This window comes from Lithobates pipiens, unplaced genomic scaffold (assembly GCF_037356315.1).
Source record: "Lithobates pipiens isolate NorthernLeopardFrog02 unplaced genomic scaffold, aLitPip1_a1.2 Scaffold_19, whole genome shotgun sequence".
NCBI classification, from domain to species: domain Eukaryota; kingdom Metazoa; phylum Chordata; class Amphibia; order Anura; family Ranidae; genus Lithobates; species Lithobates pipiens.
This window is the reverse complement of record NW_027507764.1, coordinates 274,022,303-274,041,513: the sequence shown is the minus strand read 5'-3', so window position 1 is coordinate 274,041,513 and position 19,211 is coordinate 274,022,303. Positions and strand designations below refer to the sequence as shown.

Sequence of the window (19,211 nt, the reverse complement as noted above, 5' to 3'; positions counted from 1 at the left end):
CTTTGGAAGGTGTGTGTCCAAGTATATCTGGCGTAGAAGGAACACTGCATTTCAGAAAAAGAACATTATACCAACAGTAAAATATGGTGGTGGTAGTGTGATGGTCTGGGGCTGTTTTGCTGCTTCAGGACCTGGAAGACTTGCCGTGATAAAAGGAACTATGAATTCTGCTGTCTACCAAGAGATCCTGAAGGAGAATGTCCGACCATCTGTTCGTGTACTCAAGCTGAAACGAACTTGGGTTCTGCAGCAGGACAATGATCCTAAACACACCAGCAAGTCCACCACCGAATGGCTGAAGAAAAACAAAATTAAGACTTTGGAGTGGCCTAGCCAAAGTCCTGACCTGAATCCTATTGAGATGTTGTGGTATGACCTTAAAAAGGCCGTTCATGCTCGAAAACCCTCTAATGTAACTGAATTAGGACAATTCTGCAAAGATGAGTGGGCCAAAATTCCTCCAGGACGCTGTAAAAGCCTCATTGCACGTTATCGCAAACGCTTGGTTGCAGTTGTTGCTGCTAAGGGTGGCCCAACCAGTTATTAGGTTTAGGGGGCAATCACTTTTTCACACAGGGCCATGATGGTTTGGATTTTTTTTCACCTTTAATAATAAACACCTTCATTTACAAATTGCATTTTGTGTTTACTTGTGTTGTCCTTGACTATTGTTTAAATTGGTTTGATGTTCCGAAACACTTAAGTGTGACAAACATGCAAAGGAACAGGAAATGAGGAAGGGGGCAAAAACTTTTTCACACCACTGTATATCACACAGAAGGTTTTCTCTTCTAGCATTTCTAATTTGGAAAAGAAGATGCATGCTATGATCTCTCTCCATAGTGGGTCTAAACGTAGCAGATCCCCATATAGTGCTCAGGATCCTTATATTGAGGTGCAAGGGGCAGGGGATCAGGAAGATTTTCCAAGAGATTTGGAAGATACTAATATATCCTCTTCCGAAATTGGTTTGTTCAACCTTTTTGCTGCCTGCAGCGCAGGCTCTTGATGAACCCACCTCTGGTTTGGGATCACTAAAACCTCCCTCATCTGGGATGCTTTTCCTATTCATTCATGGCTGAAAAAGCTTATGTATTCTGAATGGGAACATCTGGATAAACAGTATTATCCTCCCAGACATTTTTCTACACTACATCCTATAGAGGAGGATTTCTATAAGAAATGGGGGGTTCCAGCAATTGATCCTGCAATCGCCTCAGTGAACAAGAGTCTCACATGTCCTGTGGATAATGCGCTGATGTTAAAAGATCCAACAGATAAAAAATTGGAACTTTCTAAAAGAAATATGTATTTAGCAAGTTCAGTAGCACAGCCGGTTCTTGCAGCAATTGGGGTATCTCAGTCCATTAAGGAACAGTTTGTGGAGATACTTAAGGTTCTGTCTGATCAGCAGGCCCAGCAATGGGCTGGCATATCAGACGCACTATGTTTCACAGTAGATGCTATGAAAGATTCTATCATCCAAGCCTCACGGCTAGTGCATTCTCACAGAGTTCTGTGGCTGAAAAATTGGTCAGCTGAAGCACCATGCAAGAAACTCTTGGCCAGTTTCCCCTTTCATGGTGAACGGCTATTTGGGGATGATCTGGATAAATGCATCCAAAGGATTGCCAATGGAAAAAGCTCTCTTTTACCAGTAAAGAAGAAGTTTAAACATTTCTCCTTTAAGCGTGCTTCCTCACCTGTGCCAGGGGTATTGGCCTCTAGGGGTTCTCAACAGCCTGCATCGTCAGGTTCAAGTGGAAGACCCCAAGGGCAGCACCAGGGTCAGAAGAGGTCTTGGAACAGAAAGCATGTAAGACAGAATACTAAAGCCTCCATATGAAGGGGTGCCCCTGCTCGCTCGGTTGGGGGGAAGGCTCCTGCAATTTTCAAAGATCTGGCAGGAACAATGTCAAGACAGACAGGTAGCCTCCTCAATTTCTCTGGCTTACAAACTAGAGTTCTGACAGTTTCCGTCTCCTCGTTTTCTACGATCAAACATTCCCAAGGATCCAGAGAAAAAGAAGTCTCTCTTTCTAGCTCTGGATAAGCACTTATCCCAGCTGGTGATATCGGAGGTTCCCTTGGAGGAACAGGGCACAGGTTTTTATTCAAACCTTTTCACGGTTCCAAAACCAAATGGAGGTAAGACCTATTCTAGATCTCAAGGATCTGAATCAGCACTTACATATCTGGTCCTTTCGCATGGAATCAATCCGATCGGTTGTTTCCATCTTGCAAGGAGGGGAGTTTTTGGCATTAATCGTTATCAAGGATGCATATCTCTACGTGCCAATATTTCCCGCTCACCAGAAATTTCTACAGAAATCATCATTTTCAGTTTGTGGCCCTGCCATTCGGTCTAGCCACCGCACCTCAGATGTTCTCAAAAATTATGGCACCTCCTTTAGACTATCTACTTTTAATAGATCATTCAGTCTCTGGTCTAAATCAAAATGTAATCACAGCTGTAAACTACCTGAAATCTCTGGGTTGGATACTCAACCTAGAAAAATCCTCCTTAAAACCTTCAAGGAGGTTACAGTACTTGGGGCTGGTCATAGATACCGTACAGAAAAAAAGTATTCTTACCCCAGACAAGAATCGGTTCCATTATAGGACTAGTTCAACTTGTCAAAGCAAAGAAAAATCCTTCCATTCAGATGTGCATGAGATTGTTAGGGAAAATGGTGGCCTCCTTTGAAGTCGTCCCTTACGCGCAATTTCACTCAAGACTGCTACAAAACACCATCCTGTCGGTCTGGAACAAAAAGGTTCAGGCTTTGGATTTTCCAATACGCTTATCCCCAGATGTACGTCAGAGCCTAAATTGGTGGTTGATATCCAGCAACCTCCAAAAGGGGAAATCCTTTCTGCCAATATCCTGGAAATAGGTGACAACGGATGCCAGCCTCCTAGGCTGGCAAGCAGTCCTGGAAGAGAATTCTACCCAGGGGAGATGGTCCAAGTCAGAAAGGACCTTGCCCATCAACATTTTGGAGATTCAGGCAGTATGTCTGGCCCTAGAGTCTTGGACGCTCAGGCTACGGGATTGCCCTGTCAGGATTCAATCCGACAATGCCCACGGCTGTGGCTTACATCAATCACCAGGGGGCACGGGGGTCATGCAGCCCAAAAAGAGGTGAATCATGTTATAGCCTGGGCAGAAAACAACATTCCTTGCCTATCTGCGATTTTCATTCCAGGAATAGAAAATTGGCAGGCAGACTACTTGAGTCGCCATCAGTTATTTCCGGGGGAGTGGTCTCTTCACCCAAACTTCTTCCCAGTGATATGTCAGAGATGGGGTATTCCGAACGTGGACGTGTTCGCTTCCAGATTCAACAACAAAGTCGACAACTTTGTGTCAAGAACGAGGGATCCGCTAGCATGCGGAACAGATGTATTATGCCCCGTACACACGAGAGGACTTATGTCCGACAGACTTCCAAAGGAGTTCCGCCGGAGTTCCAACGGAGTTCTGACAGACTTTTCGGCCGAACGGACTTGGCCACACACGATCACACTAAACTCCGACGGATTCGAACGTGATGACGTACGACCCGACTCGAATAAGGAAGTTCATAGCCAGTAGCCAATAGCTGCCCTAGCGTCGATTTTAGTCCGTCGGAGTAGCATACACACGAGCGGATTTTTCGAAGGGGACCGGGTCCGGCGGAGTTCCGTCGGGAAAATTTGAAGCATGCTTCATTTCTAAAGTCCGTCAGACTTTTGCGAAGCTAAAGTCCGTTGCAGCCCACACACGATCGGATAGTCTGACGGACTCGGTCTGACGGACTTTGGATGTTGAAAAGTCCGCTCGTGTGTACGGGGCATTAGTCTTCCCATGGGTTTTCACTGATCTATGCATTTCCACCAGTTCTGCTTCTTCCACGCCTTCCCCGCAGGATCAAGCAGGAACGAAAGGAGGTGATTCTAGTGGCCCCAGCATGGTCCAGAAGATCTTGGTTTGCCAAGATCATAAAGATGGCGGTAGGAGTCCCTTGAACTCTGCCATTATGGCCAGACCTTCTCGCACAAGGTCCGGTATTCCATCCTACCTTACAGACGCTAAATGTAACAGTTTGGCTATTGAAACTCGCATTCTAAAGGACCATGGGTTATCTCCTTCAGTAGTGTCTACTTTGGTTAATGCCAGGAAGCCGGCTTCCAGAATCATTTACAATTAAGTCTGTAAGGCAAATGTGTCTTGGTGTGGATCCAGGGGTTGGCACCCCAGGAAGTATGTCATCGGTAGGCTCCTTGATTTCCTGTAAATGGGATTAGAAATTAAGATGGCCTTGAGTTCTGTCAAGGGCCAGATCTGAGCCTTGTCAGTGTTTTTTTTCAACAGCCTCTTGCTTCTCACTCTCTGGTGCATAGTTTTATTCAGGGGGTAACACGGATTAATCCCCCTATCAAGGCACCTCTAAATTTGTTCTTATCAGATTTACAGAATCGGCCTTTTGAGCCTTTATGAGAAATTCTCTTGGTTCTTTTGACAACAAAAATAATCTTTCTGGTTGACATTTCTTCTTCTAGAAGAGTATCGGAACTAGCGGCTCTATCTTGTAAAGAGCCATATTTGATTAAGCATAAGGATGAGGTAATTTTGCGTCCTCATCCTGAATTCTTACCAAATGTGGTGACAGGTTTTCATTTAACCACCTTCAGACCGGACCATTTTGCTGGTAAATGACCAGAGGTCTTTTTACAATTTGGCACTGCGCTGCTTTAACTGGTAATTGCGCGGTCATGCAATGTTGTACCCAAACAAAATTTGCGTCCTTTTCTTCCCACAAATAGAGCTTTCTTTTGATGGTATTTGATTGCCTCTGCGATTTTTTTTTTTTGCGATATAAACGTAAAAAGACCGCAAATTTTGAAAAAAAATGATATTTTCTACTTTTTGTTATTAGAAAAATCCAATAAACTCAATTTTAGTCATACATTTAGGCCAAAATGTATTCAGCCACATGTCTTTGGTAAAAAAAAAAGTCAATAATTGTATATTTATTGGTTTGCGCAAAAGTTGTCACATCTACAAACTAAGGTACGTTTTCTGGAATTTACGCAGCTTTTAGTTTACGACTGCCTATCTCATTTCTTGAGGTGCTAAAATGGCAGGGCAGTACAAACCCCCCCCAAATGACCCCATTTTGGAAAGTAGACACCCTGAGGAAATTGATAAGTGGCATGTTGAGCCCATTGAATATTTTATTTTTTTGCCTCAAGCGATTGAATAATGACAAAAAAAAATTGTCACTAAATGATATATTGCTCACACATGCTATGGGCATATGTGAAATGACACCCCAAAATAAATTCTGCTGCTTCTCCTGAGTATGGGGATACCACATATGTGGGACTTTTTGGGAGCCTAGCCGCGTACAGGGCCCCGAAAACCAAGCACCGCCTTCAGGCTTTCTAAGGGCGTAAATTTTTGATTTCACGCCTCACTACCTATTACAGTTTTGAAGGCCATAAAATGCCAAGATGGCACAAAACCCCCACAAATGACCCCATTTTAGAAAGTAGACACCCCAAGCTATTTTCTGAGAGGCATTTTGAGTCCATGGAATATTTTATATTTTGCCACAAGTTGCGGGAAAATTACAAACTTTTTTTTTTTTTTTTTTTTCACAAAGTTGTCACTAAATGATATATTGCTCACGCATGCCATGGGCATATGTGAAATGACACCCCAAAATAAATTCTGCTGCTTCTCCTGAGTACGGGGATACCACATATGTGGGACTTTTTGGGAGCCTAGCCGCGTACGGGGCCCCGAAAACCAAGCACCGCCTTCAGGCTTTCTAAGGGCGTTTTGAAGGCCATAAAATGCCAAGATGGCACAAACCCCCCCCCCAAATGACCCCATTTTGGAAAGTAGACACCCCTAAATTTAGGGGTACACTAGTGAGACTAGGTAATAAATGGCGGGTGCCCTGAAACTATAAAAAAAATAACTAACCAATCAGCGTCACCTGTAACAGTTATATGGTGATCACTGGTGAAAGGGTTAACTAGGGGGCAATCAGGGGGCTTTATGCGGTAGTATATGGGGGTCCCTGGCGCTATAAAAAGCTGCGGCGAACCTAAATACCTACCTGCCTAACTAGCGTCACCTGTGACACTAATACAGCGATCAGAAAAACGATCGCTTATTAGGCTGGGTTCACACTGGAGCGATGCGGGAACGCCACGAATCCGCGGCGGGTTCCCGCATCGCATGCCTCCCGGCGGCAGTTCACACTGCCCTATGCGAACTGCTGGGAGTGTCAGTGAAATGTTAATGACACCCCCAGATCAGTTCGCATATCGCAGTGCGATCTGCAAACTCGGATCGCATGGTGTGAACACCCATGCGATCCGATTCTGCTGCGGACCAAAAAAAGGGTCCCGTGCGAGTTTGCGGCGGGTGCGACACGAATTCAGCCATACTATCTGTATGGCTGAACTCGAATCGCACAGAGATCGGATGTGATTTGCACTGCAGTGCGGTGCGAATCACATTCGTTCTCATAAACCGCTGCAATGTCAACCCAGCCTTAGTGACACTGGCGACGGGGGGTGATCACGGGGTTAAACCTTTATTGGGGGGGTTAGGGGGGCACATTAGAACTAAAGGGGGCTAACCCTAACTGCCCTAACAGTTATTACAGTCACAAATGACACCAATGCAAAAAAAAAAAAAAAAAAGCAATTGGTGTCACTGTGACTGGGGGGGCAGGGGTAATTGGGGGGTGATCGGGGGGTAAAGGGGGGGTGTGAGTGTGCCTGGCATGTTCTACTGTGTAGTGTAGTGCTTGTGCAACTCACCGATGCTCTCTCCTCGGTGCCGGAACGAAAACTACCGACACGGAGGAGAGAATACATCACTTCCTCTCCTGTGTTTACATTACAGGAGAGGAAGTGATGTCACCGGACAATTTCATTCGCCGGGAGCGATCGCGAGGGGGTGGCCATGAATGAATGGCCGTCCCCTCGTCCGGGATCGCTCCCGAACGAATACCGACCGCCGCAGGCACCGGGCGGGGGCCCGATCGGGCCCCCGACCCGCGGGAGGGAAGGGACGTACATGTAAGCCCTTATGCCTGCCCGTGCCATTCTGCCGACGTACATCGGCGTGCGGCGGTCGGCAAGTGGTTAAACCAGGATATTATTCTACCACCTTTCTTCCCAGAGCCTCAATCTAGGGAAGAGAAGGGACTATATTCCCTTGATGTAGTAAGAGCGATCAGATTCTATTTAAAAGCGGCCGCTCAGGTTCGCAAAACAGATGTTTTGTTTGTACTGCCAGAAGGTCCAAAAAGGGGACAGGCCAAAGTCCACGATTTCCAAATGGATTCGTCAAGTGATTGTTCAAGCTTACGGCTTAAAGAAGAAAATTCCTCCTTTTCATGTTAAAGCACACTCAACCAGGGTGGTTAGTGCCTCTTGGGCGGTGCATCATCAGGCCTCTATGGCTCAGATCCGTAAGGCCACAACTTGGTCTTCAGTTCATACATTTACCAGATGTTATCAAATCGATGTTAAAGGTCATGAGGATATTGCCTTTGGGCGTAGTGTACTGCAGGCTGCAGTATGAGTCCTCTAGCCTCTTTTGCCCTAATTTGTTTGTTGTGACTCCCTCCCTTCAGTTGCCATTGCTATAGGACATCCCACATAGTAACTACTATGGCTCTGTGTCCCCTGATGTATGAAAAGAAAATAGGATTTTTAAAACGGCTTACCTGTAAAATCTTTTTCTTTGATGTACATCAGGGGACACAGAGGTCACTCCCTTCTTGGTATACACTTGCATTGCTTGGCTACAAAACTGAGGTACTAGCGGTAATGGGAGGGGTTATATAGGGAGTGCACTTCTGGTCAGGGCGTTCCAGTGTCCATCACCTAAAGGTGGCCTATTAACCCACATAGTAACTACTATGGCTCCGTGTCCCCTGATGTACATCAAAGAAAAGGATTTTACAGGTAAGTTGTTTTAAAAATCCTGTTTTTTTATTCAAAATTGTTGCTCTTTTTTTCTTTATAGCACAAAAAATAAAGACCACAGAGGTGATCAAATACCACCAAAAGAAAGCTCTATTGTGGGAAAAAAAGTACAGAAATCTTATTTGGGTACAGTGTCACATGACCACGCAATTGTCAGCATGTATCGCAGTGCCATATCGCAAAAATGACCTGGTCATTAAGGGGGGAAAAATCATCCAGGGCTGAAGTGGTTAAACAATTATACCAAGCAGGGGCTAATGATTATCAATTTCATATGTAGGTTGAAACAGTCATTAACTGAAACAGAATTAGCTGTGTAAGAGGCTTAAACTGGGTAAGGATAAGCCAAACTGCTACTAAGGTGAGGTTACAGAAGACCATTTTATGTCACGTGTCATACACCATGGCAAGACTGAGCAGTGGAACAAGACATAAAGTAGTTATACTGCATCAGCAAAGTCTCTCCCAGGTAAAGATTTCAAAACAGAATGGGGTTTCAAGATGTGCTGTTCAAGCTCTTTTGCAGAAACGCAAAGAAAAGGGCAACATTCAGGACCGAAGACTCCATGGTCAGCCAAGGAAACTTAATGCAGCTGATGAAAGACACATTGTGCTTATTTTCCTTCCACATCAGAAGTCCCACGAACCCAGGTACTACCTTCTACTGTCCACAGAAGTCTGGCCAGAAGTGGTCTTCCTAGAAGAATTGTGGCCAAAAAGCCATACCTCTAAACACGGTTAAGTGACTCAACTATGCATGAAAACATAGGAACTGGGGTGCAGAAAAACTGTTGCAGGTGCTCTGGACTGATCAATTAGAAATATTTGGCTGTAGCAGGAGGAAATTTGTTTGCCAAAGGGCTTGAAAGTGGTAAAATGAGTGTCTGCAGGGAAATATACAGTCAATGTCATTAAGGACTATCTTTAGTGTAAAGAACGATGAGTCCTTGAACTTGCGGTTTGGCCCCCACAGAGCCCTGATCTCAACATCAAGTCTGTCTGTGATTGCATGAAGAGACAGAAGGATTTGAAGTAGCGTATGTCCACAGAAGGTCTGTGGTTAGTTCTCTAAGATGTTTGAAACAACCAGTTCCTTCAAAAACTGTGTACAAGTGTTCCTAGAACAATTTATGCTGTTTTGAAGGCAAAGGGTGGTAATATCACAGAGGTAGTGAGACAGTCAACAGTAAATGGCATCAAACATGCTTGGGACAAACTTAGATCTATAGTCAGACAATAAAAGATGGGCAGACTTGATCTACTTGTTTTTTGTTTTTTTTTTCTGCCATCACTTTTCTTTGTTTCTGTGCCAATTATTAATTTGATATTGTGTTAATTGATACAAATAAAATTAAAAATACACTTCTAGTTTTGAAAGCATTTTTAATTTACAGCATATTTTTACACATGCTTAAAATGTTTGCAGAGTAGTATGTCCCCATTGGATAACATCCCTATGGTTCTGTAAGAAATCTCTGAAACATGGCTGTTTGTGAATGGAGTGTAGTTGCAGGATGGTAGGGACTAAAAGGTGTGTAAAAGCAGAATATGCTGGTCATATACCAGCAGATTTTTTTTTGACTGAACAAACGATTCCCCCATCTGCGCAGTGCAGATGAACACATTTTCCATTGAGAACATTGTATTCCAACAGCTGATCTGCTACAGTCACTGTCTGGTTAAGTAGTTTCCACCCAGCTCCTTAATTTTTCATATCGAAGGATGTTGGGCCACCCCCTCCTGTTACTTAAAATTCTACTTCCTCCTCTCCTCTTCCTTTCTCTTTTGGGGTTTCCCTAAGCTTCTGTTCTTGGACCTCTCCTATTTTCAATTTAGACCTCCTCTCTGGGTCAGCTGATAGCCTCCCATGGCTTCCAGTACCACCTCTAAGTTGACAACACCCAAATCTATTTCTCTACCAGTCAGCTCATGCCTTCATCACTGTCAGTCTGGAAGTCACACCACTTCCTCAAACTTAACCGATTGCTGACCAACCGCTGTCATTATACTGTGGCAGGCCGGCACGATCCTGCGAAGCGTCGTAGCTATACGTCGATCCCTTTAAGCGGGATAGCAGGCACACGCACACCACCGGAGGCATCGATCGTGGGCACGAGAGGCAGAACAGGGACCTGTGTGTATAAACACACAAATCCCTGTTCTGTGAGAAGAGACAGATTATGAGTTCCTAATAGCTAGGAATCACAATCTGTAATTTCCCGGAGCAGCGATGACGTCACTCCCGCGCATGCGCACGGGAGCTGCCGCTAACGGCATATCGCCGTTAGTGGCGGTATGCTCAGTGCGCCTACGCTCCGCTGACTATGGCGCATGCACCATAGACAGCCGTGCCTGTCTTTTTGCAAATATCTCCTAAACCGTGTAGGTTTAGGAGATTATCATGGACCTACAGGTAAGCCTTAATCTAGGTTTACCGGTAGGTCCAAGTGGTCTGTAAGGGTTTACAACCACTTTAAGCCCCACATCCAATCACTGTCCAAATATTGCCACCTCGACCTCCAACATCAAATACGCCCCTCTCTAACTAATGACCAAACAAAGCTCTTAATTCACTTCTTGGTCAGCTCTTCCCTCGACTACTGCAACTCCCCCCTCATTAGCTTACCCCTACATAGTCTATCCACCCTTTAATCCATCATAAATAGCACTCTTGCCTAGCAGTAAAAAGGGTCACTGGTTCGAATCCCAACCACGACACTACCTGCCTGGAGTTTGCATGTTCTCCCTGTGCCTGCGTGGGTTTCCTCCAGGTACTCCGGTTTCCTCCCACAATCCAAACACATGCAGGTAGGTTAGTTGGCTTCTGTCCAAAATTGGTCCTAGTATATGAATGGGGACCTTGGATTGTGGGCTCCTTGAGGGTAGGAACCGATGTGAGTGTGCAATGTACAGGGATAGGGACAATTTTAGACACTCACTCAGGTTGAACTGGATGGACTGGTGTCTTTATTCAACCTTACTAACTATGAAACTATAAATCCTGCTGCCAGATTCTTCCACCTTACAACCAAGCTGTGTTTGCTACTCCTTTCTGTCAATCCCTCCACTGGCTTCCACTCACCCAAAAAATGAAATTCAAAATACTAACAACTACTTACAAAGACCTAGTCTCAAAATACCAACCTAATAGTTCTCTTCGTCCTTCTCAAGACCTCCTGCTCTCTAGCTCCCTCATCACATCCTCCCATGCTCACTTCCAGGACATTTACAGAGCCTCTCCAATCCTATGGAACTCTTTACCCTAATCTCTCCAATTATCTCCTATTCTATTAGCTTTTAGACGATCCCTGAAAACCCACCTCTTCAGAGAAGCCTGTCATACCCACACCTAGAAACTGTATTTTAATTTTCTCCTTTTGATCATCCCCCATAGTTATTACCTTTTGTTCCACTTGACCCTCCCTTCTAGATTCTAAGCTCAACTGTATTGAATTGTGTTGTAACTGTACTGTCTGCCCCCATGTTGTAAAGCGCTGGACAAACTGTTGGCCCTATATACTGTAAATCCCGTATAATAATAATGTTAGCAGTAGGTTGTTGACAGGGCTACTCTGGGTATGCATGTGGTATGCCATGGTGTGAACAAGGCATTGAAGATGTGTACACAACTCTCACTGAAATTTGTTTTGGAAAATGAGAATCTAAAGCAGCCCAGCTGCTGAAACAGAAAAATATTTAGCATACACTGAGAAATCTCGATCAGGTTGCCTTCAGGTTTCTTTAGTGGTGCCTTGGCAAAATGCCTAAAAATTGCCCAAAAATTGCATACCAGCCAGCGGGTCGGTTAAGCTTGCCTTTTATTTAAGTTACAGGTTTTCATTGTGCACCATTATAACCACTGGCGTCCTAACAACCTATGACATCATCAGTTGGAGGACATCTGGCACCTGCATAGTATACTTGTGTGCCTGTCCCCTGCTCCTCTCCATTAGCCCTGGGGACACATTAGCTGGGTGATGGAGAGACAGAAGGGTGAGGGAGAAGAGAAACACTGGAATACTAGTTAGTACCGGTCTGCTAAGGTGTGTTTGCTTAGGAAGAATTAATCACATCTAATGTTTGTGTTCTATGTGTGTGGTGTTGCTGCATTATGAAAAATTTATAGTTTCATTTTTTACATTTTAACATGGGGTGCCTTGAAATTGTGCAGAATGTTGAAGATTGAGAAACACTGTAGTAGACCCTTTGAGAAATTTTAAACTTTCTGCCACATACATTTGACAATTTTTCACAAGTACTGAAGATTTAGAGCAGTATATTTATTATTGCATGTCAATTTTTTTTTAGATCACCAACCATGGCTGGTGGATTATTCTCTGTCAGTAAGAAGTACTTTGAGTATCTGGGATCTTATGATACAGGCATGGAAGTATGGGGAGGAGAAAACCTTGAATTCTCATTCAGAGTAAGTAGTCAATCTTATATTTTATGCAAGTTTTACTTAAAGCCCAACTAAACTTTAAAGTGGTAGTAAACCCAATACCAAAAATGTAAAATGTTGCAGCCTATCAGTCGATAGATGTGGCTACATAAGTTTTTTTTTTTTTTTGTTTTTTTTTGTTTTTTTTCCCCCTTTTTTATGACCCAGTAAACACATTGAAGCTAAACTCCAGCTAATACTTTTTAGGCCAGTGATTCTCAACCTTTCCTGTGATAAAATTTTGCAAGTTGTGGGGATCCCTAACAGTAAAATGATTTTCGTAGCGTGGGTTGTCAGCACCCAAGGCAAGACAAGTAATTTGCCCCCCTAACCCATGGACATTTAGCGCTCCCTGAGTCCCTTCCACTCGTACAGTATTAACCCCTTCTGGTACATTTTAGGATGTACCACTCTTTCTCTTTGTTCTCCCTTCTTTCCCTTTTATGTCTCTCTGTCCTAATTTCTTTTTTTTTTTTCTCCATCCTTCTCTCTAGCCGTCTTTCTTGTTCTTTCTCTCCTTTTTTCTTTTTTCTTTCCCCTCTTTTTCTCTCCCCTCCATGTATTCTCTATTTTTATTCCTCCTCTTAGTGGGGGGAATGGGATGAGTGGCAGTGCTGATGGGGAGTTGGGATCAGTGACAGTGCTGGGGGGAGTTCTGATCAGCCAACATGGGTGCCCTTGATCAAGGTCATCGGCTGATCTGAGAACTGTAGTGGGGACTTTTAATGGCAACTATAATCACAGGTAGTGTTACTCACTGTGTCTCTGGATTCACTGTGTCTCTGACTTTGTTGTGTCTCATAGCAGTGACACCAATCCCGAAATTTGGAGATAGGTTCTCCAGCCCCTCCCACATCACATTCCTCACCAGTCAGCTGACCTCTAGTCTCTTCCCCCTACCCATGCCTTGAACTGAATTGTGCGGCTGTGAAGAGGCCGAGTGGGCAGCCACAAGTCACAGGGACAGCCCAGCTAGGGGTCAAAAAAGGATGGGAGAGGGGTGCAGGCTTCAGGAACAGCACTGGATTTGGTGACCCCTGGCAAATCGTCATTTGACCCCAAGGGGGTCCCGACCCCCAGGTTGAGAACCACTGTTTTAGGCAGTTAAATCAACGTGTTTTTTTTTTTCGTTTTTGTGATAAAGGTTTTAAATGAATGCTGACCATTGTAAGCACCCCTGTTAGTCCCATTTCAAGCACCCTCTAATTGCTACATCTGCAGGACAACTTTTTTTGTTGAAAAATAGACTTATTGGCAGGATCACCAGGTGAAAATGAAAGACAGCCTGAAATAGAAAACTAATGCTGCAATCACAGCTAAGAATTGGTAAAATGCAATATAATGTTTTGTTTTTTTGGAAGTTACTTTTTATTGAGATTTATAGTATATACATACAACATTAAACCACATATTGCAGAAACCAACAACCAGTCACATTGAAAATTGTAACCAATCCTAAAAGAAAAAAAAAATAAAAAATTTCAACATTTGCCCAGACAAAGTATGCATAGTCTTAGAGCCTCCAGAAGGAGGCAGATGTATAGTCCGCTGATTTGGTAATGCCCCCTGTTAACCATATAAGATGATGCATGTATTACATTTCCCAAGCCTCCATCCTCTACCTCATCAAGAGAAGTAAGGACCATAAAACACTCAGTAAATCATAACACAATCACATGTCCCACATAGGCAGCTTCCAGGGATACTGAGGCATCATCAGTGGGGGTTGTTAGCTAGTGGTGAGCTACAGTCAATTGGCCAGTGTAGAAATATTTATAATAGTTAGGCACCTCAAGCCCCCTTCCCCCAGGGCTGCTGTAATATGGGAAATTTAGGGTGGGGGATACCTCTATGCCATAAAAAGGTGGAGAGCATGCTATCTATAGATTTGAAAATCGATTTGGGGGTCCACACTGGGGAGTTTTAGGATGTACAAGAATAATGGCAACATTTTCATCTTGATCAGATTTATCTTCCCAGTGAGTGACAAAGGGAGGTTTTTCCAAGTGTGTAGTTTCTTTTATAAAATAGAAAGCAGTGGGAGGGGGATTAGGCCTATGAAGTCGGTCACCGACTTTGTTATGAGCCCTGAATATTTAATATGTGTGACTCACTGTAGGCGATTATTGGGGTCTGCCTGCCCAGATATGGGATGGGAACATAAAGGAGTATTTTAGACTTCTTCCAATTACCCTTCAGGCCAGGGACCACTGTAAACTTGCCCAGGAGCAACAGTGTAGCATGTAGGAAATGTCCCGTGTCCCGAATAGATAGTACCAGATCTGCATAAAGGGACGTCATTTCAGGAAGTGTACCCACACTGATCCCCTGAATTTGGGGAGATGAGCGCAATGCAATTGCCAGAGGTTCCATAACCAGTGTGAATATCCCTGGTTGAAAGGAGGCACCCCTGTCTGATGCCTCTGGACACTGGAAAGACATTTGACACTCCACCATTGAGGGGGGAAGGCAGCCACTGGATGATCATACAGCAGTGATATCTACTCAAAGCAGAGTTCTGGCCAAAAGTGGAACTCAAAGACAGGTATCCTGTCCCCCCTACCCCCCCCCCCCCCCAAAAGGTGGCAATTGTGGCAACGTTATGCCGTTCCAGTAGGAGAGAGGAGTGGGGCTTTGCACATGAGCAGTAGGGTTCCCGGCGTGAAGCCATAAGGCTACACTGCCATGTTCCCTTAGCCGCAATGGAAACATCAGCTGCGGTACTGACATCGCTGAGCTCCAGGACAGGTAAGTGTTCTATTATTAAAAGCCAGCAGCTGCAGTATGTGTAGCTGCTGGCTTTTAATTTTTATTTGTGGGCGGACCTACGCTTTAAGGAATGTGGGGCTGAACCCCATATATTGTAATACAATTGTCATGTACCTCCAATCAATGGAGTCCCAACACCTTTTCCAGGGCGCCCCCGACAAACTCTCAGCAGTCAATTTAGTATAAGTAGATACCCTCCGGATGTTAATGTCGTGGCCTTTTTAGGCATGAACCCCGTTTGGTATGGTGATATCAAGTAATGTAATATTTGCATTAACCTATTGGTGATCATTTTGGTAAGTATTTTGAGGTCCATGTTGAGCAGTGCTATGGGCCAGTATGAGTAACAATACAGAGTATCCTTATCCGGCTTGGGCAGTAACACAACATAAAAGGATACTGGTAAAGTCCCAGTGTCAAAACAGTCCCCATAGAGTTGCAGAAGCCTAGGAGACAAGAGATCCAAATACTGTTTGTACCATTTTGCGGGGATCCCATCAGGGCCCGGCAATTTATCATTGGGAAAAGAGGCAACAGAAGTCGCCGATTCTTTTTCAGGGAAAGATGTCTAGCAGCCACCTCTTCTGGTAACACAGGGATCTGGAGGGAGTCCAGCATATCTGTTAAAACCTGAAGGTCTGCCATCAGGATGGCTAACAATTTGCAGTTTTTGTCGCTCTTCTCAAACAATTCTTCAACTCTATTTCTAAAAACACATTGATTGAGGCCTTGGAAATGAACCAGTAGTGCCCGCATAGACATCTGTAACTCAGCCAGAGGGCAAATCAGAATGAGTCTGTGCACAATGTAGTTCATGGGCCTGAAGCTCCTCAGATTTGGCATTTTTTTCCCATCCTGGCAGCCTTAACCACTCCAGCCCGGAAGAATTTACAACCTTCCTGACCAGGGCACTTTTTGCGATTCGACACTGCGTCGCTTTAACTGACAATTGCGCTGTCGTGCAACGTGACTCCCAAACAAAATTGACGTCCTTTTTTTCCCCACAAATAGAGCTTTCTTTTGGTGGTATTTGATCACCTCTGCGTTTTTTATTTTTTGTGCTATAAACAAAAAAATAGCACCAATTTTGAAAAAAAGCATCATTTTTTTACTTTTTGCTATAATATCCCCAAACAATATTTAAAAAAAAAAAAATTCCCTCGGTTTAGGCCGATACGTATTCTTCTACATGTTTTTGATAAAAAAAAAATCTCAATAAGCAATTGATTGGTTTGTGCAAATGTTATAGCGTCTACAAAATGGGGGATAGTTTTATGGAATTTTTGTTGATATTTTTTTTTTTTTTACTAGTAATGGCGGCGATCAGCCATTTTTTTTTATCGTGACTGCGACAATATGGCGGACAATTTTGACACATTTTTGAGACCATTGGCATTAATACAGCGATCAATGCTAAAAAATTGCATTGGTTACTGTAAAAATGTCACTGACAGTTAAGGGGTTAACCACTAGGTGGCGCTGTAGGGGTTAAGTGTGTCGTAAGCAGTGATTCTAACTGGGGGGGGGGGCTGTGTTTGACACATCACTGATCAGCGCTCCCAATTACAGGGAGAGCTGATCAGTGACAGTGTCACTAGGCAGAACGGAAATGCTTGTTTACATTAGCATCTCCCCATTCTTCCTCACCGTGAGATGATTGGGGGTATCCCCGCGAACATTGGGTCCGTGGACGCCCATGAGCCACCTCTTAAATGGCAACGTACAGCTATGTTAATCTGCCTGTACGTGGCCTTCTGCCGCTGTATATCTGCGTCAGGCGGTTGAGAAGCGGTTAATGGCAGACACGTACACCCCCTTGTTGTGGCCTTAAAGGCATCCCACAATTAGCGCTGTGCCCTCATTAAATTACCAAAACTCCTTCAAATGCGGCCAGACCAAGACCTCCACGAGGACTCCTCCACCCTTACCGGTGCAACCAACAAACCCCTGTGTACCTGTAGACCGATTGGTGACCTGTAAGGGGTGTGATCAGAGATTCCCCCCCCCCCCCCAAGCCAGGTAACAAACCTCTGCAACCAGGGGCAGCGAAGGCCAAGTCAATACGGGAGGAGGCGGCACTGACATGGGAAACATAGGAGAGAAACCCTTCTCCCTAGGGTGTTTCCAATGCCATAGCTCCTCCAGTCCACCCAGTGTCTTAGGTAAAGGTTCTCCACCCGAGTCAGGTTAGAGGTGTCTAGAGTATAATCCAGGCTGTTGTTGAAATCACCAGCTACAAATAACTTCAATGAGCCAAAGGTGGCGACTTTCTCCAGAACACCTCACTTTTGAAAGGGAGCGGGACATATATGTTCACTATGGCTAATAACTGGGATTCAATGTCTATCACCACAATCACATATCACCCCTGGGGGGTCAATGGCCACATGTTCAATAGATCAGGCTAGCTTTTGATGGATTAAGATAGCAACACCCCTAGCATATGAAGAGTGTGTACACTGTATTGTTCTCTGTATCCAGTTTCTGTTTAGGGAGAGTGTTTTACTACCAGTCAAGTAGGCAGTGCCTAGAGGCGATTCAGTTCGCATTGTGCGCTATACAAGTATTTCATTCATTCATTCATTCATTCTCTTGCAAGAGAACCACATGAGGCTTCTGGATTTGAAGGTACTAAAGGACCATTGAGCTTTTAAACTTTGAATTTAGCCCACAAATATTCCATAAGAAGAGCATGGATGCAGAGAACTACATCTCACTAAACAGCAGCATACCATCAGTACAGACTGTGCAAGGCAAGCAACGTCCATTAGCATGAACCTTTCTGGGCAAGACACAAAAATAAAAAATAAAAAAAGTAAAATAAACAGTCTATGATCCCAACTCCCTTTTTGCTCCGGGCGAACAAACCTAAAAAGTAGAAAACCTCTGGAGAAACTTTAGTTCCAAAACTGGAAGAAAAACTAGCGGACTGTTCCAAAAGCTCATCCACTTGAAGAAGGGCTGTGGAGAGGTATGGTTAAGTCATAGCGCCCTAAAACAGTACCTTAGATCCAGCATTGAACAGATAGGCAGTCTCAGGCTCTTTAATACAAGCAACCTGTTAAGAACAACATTGTCAATAGAAGAACAGCTTATAAAAGGATAACATTTGCAACCACTCCCCATACCATCTTGGGAAAGGGTTCGTAGACTTGCCTGCCAACCACGGCATGGGGCCAGGCAACCAAACCTCATTCTTGGGAAATGGAATTCAACCAGTCAACTGCATCTGCCGGAAATTCAAAGAACTTAACATGGCCATTGTGGATGACCTTCAGGCGATATGGCATGGGTATAGCATGTTGGTAAATTTCCTTGACCTTTCTCACACAGGCGTCTGTGACCATCTGTGAAGGAGCACATTTTCTTTTGCAGGTCAGGAGAAAAATCAGGATACAGATGTATCACCACATTTTCATACTTGAAATCAGGGTGTTTGTGGGCCTCCACCAGGATCAGATCTCTCCCTGAAATTGAGCAGACAGACTAGAAAAGAATGCGGCATCAAACCAGCATGCCTTGGACGAGGGGGCACCCTATGTGCACGTTCCACAGTGTATACTGGGGAGAGGTGTTGTAGGCCCAGGAGTTGCTTGAAGAATCCGTCAGCAAACACTACAGGGTTGTGCCCCTCCGGGAGCCTGACTACCCATACATTATTGCGCCGGAGGCGGTTTTCATCATCCTCCGAGCAGCCAGCTTGACCTTTTGCTGGAGATCAGCTAGAGCCTGAACAGTGGAGGCAGTAGTGTCCTCCATTGCTGAGACACAATGCTCTGCCTCTGCAAGGCGGCATCTAAATTTGTCCATATCATGTCTGATCAACCCACATTTTATTTTCCTTGTATCCATTTTCCCCTCCACAGAGGACTTACTATCTGCGACGGCTGCCAGGATTTCAGCAGTGGACTGGTCACCATGCAGCTCTGAGTCAGCCTAAGGAGTCTGTTTGCACCACCACTGATGCTGGATGCGAGGAGGTGACAGGCAAAATGGCCGC

The 19,211-nt window shown here is 44.5% G+C and overlaps 1 protein-coding gene across 1 annotated transcript in view; it reads left to right on the top strand.

The window, feature by feature from the left end:
- Positions 1 to 19,211, top strand: part of GALNT12 (polypeptide N-acetylgalactosaminyltransferase 12) — a 323,293-nt gene that overhangs the window by 221,997 nt on the left and 82,085 nt on the right. The window contains exon 5 of the mRNA XM_077491945.1: positions 12,310 to 12,427. Within this exon, the coding sequence (XP_077348071.1) occupies positions 12,310 to 12,427 (118 nt within the window). The remainder of the gene's footprint in view (positions 1 to 12,309; positions 12,428 to 19,211) is intronic.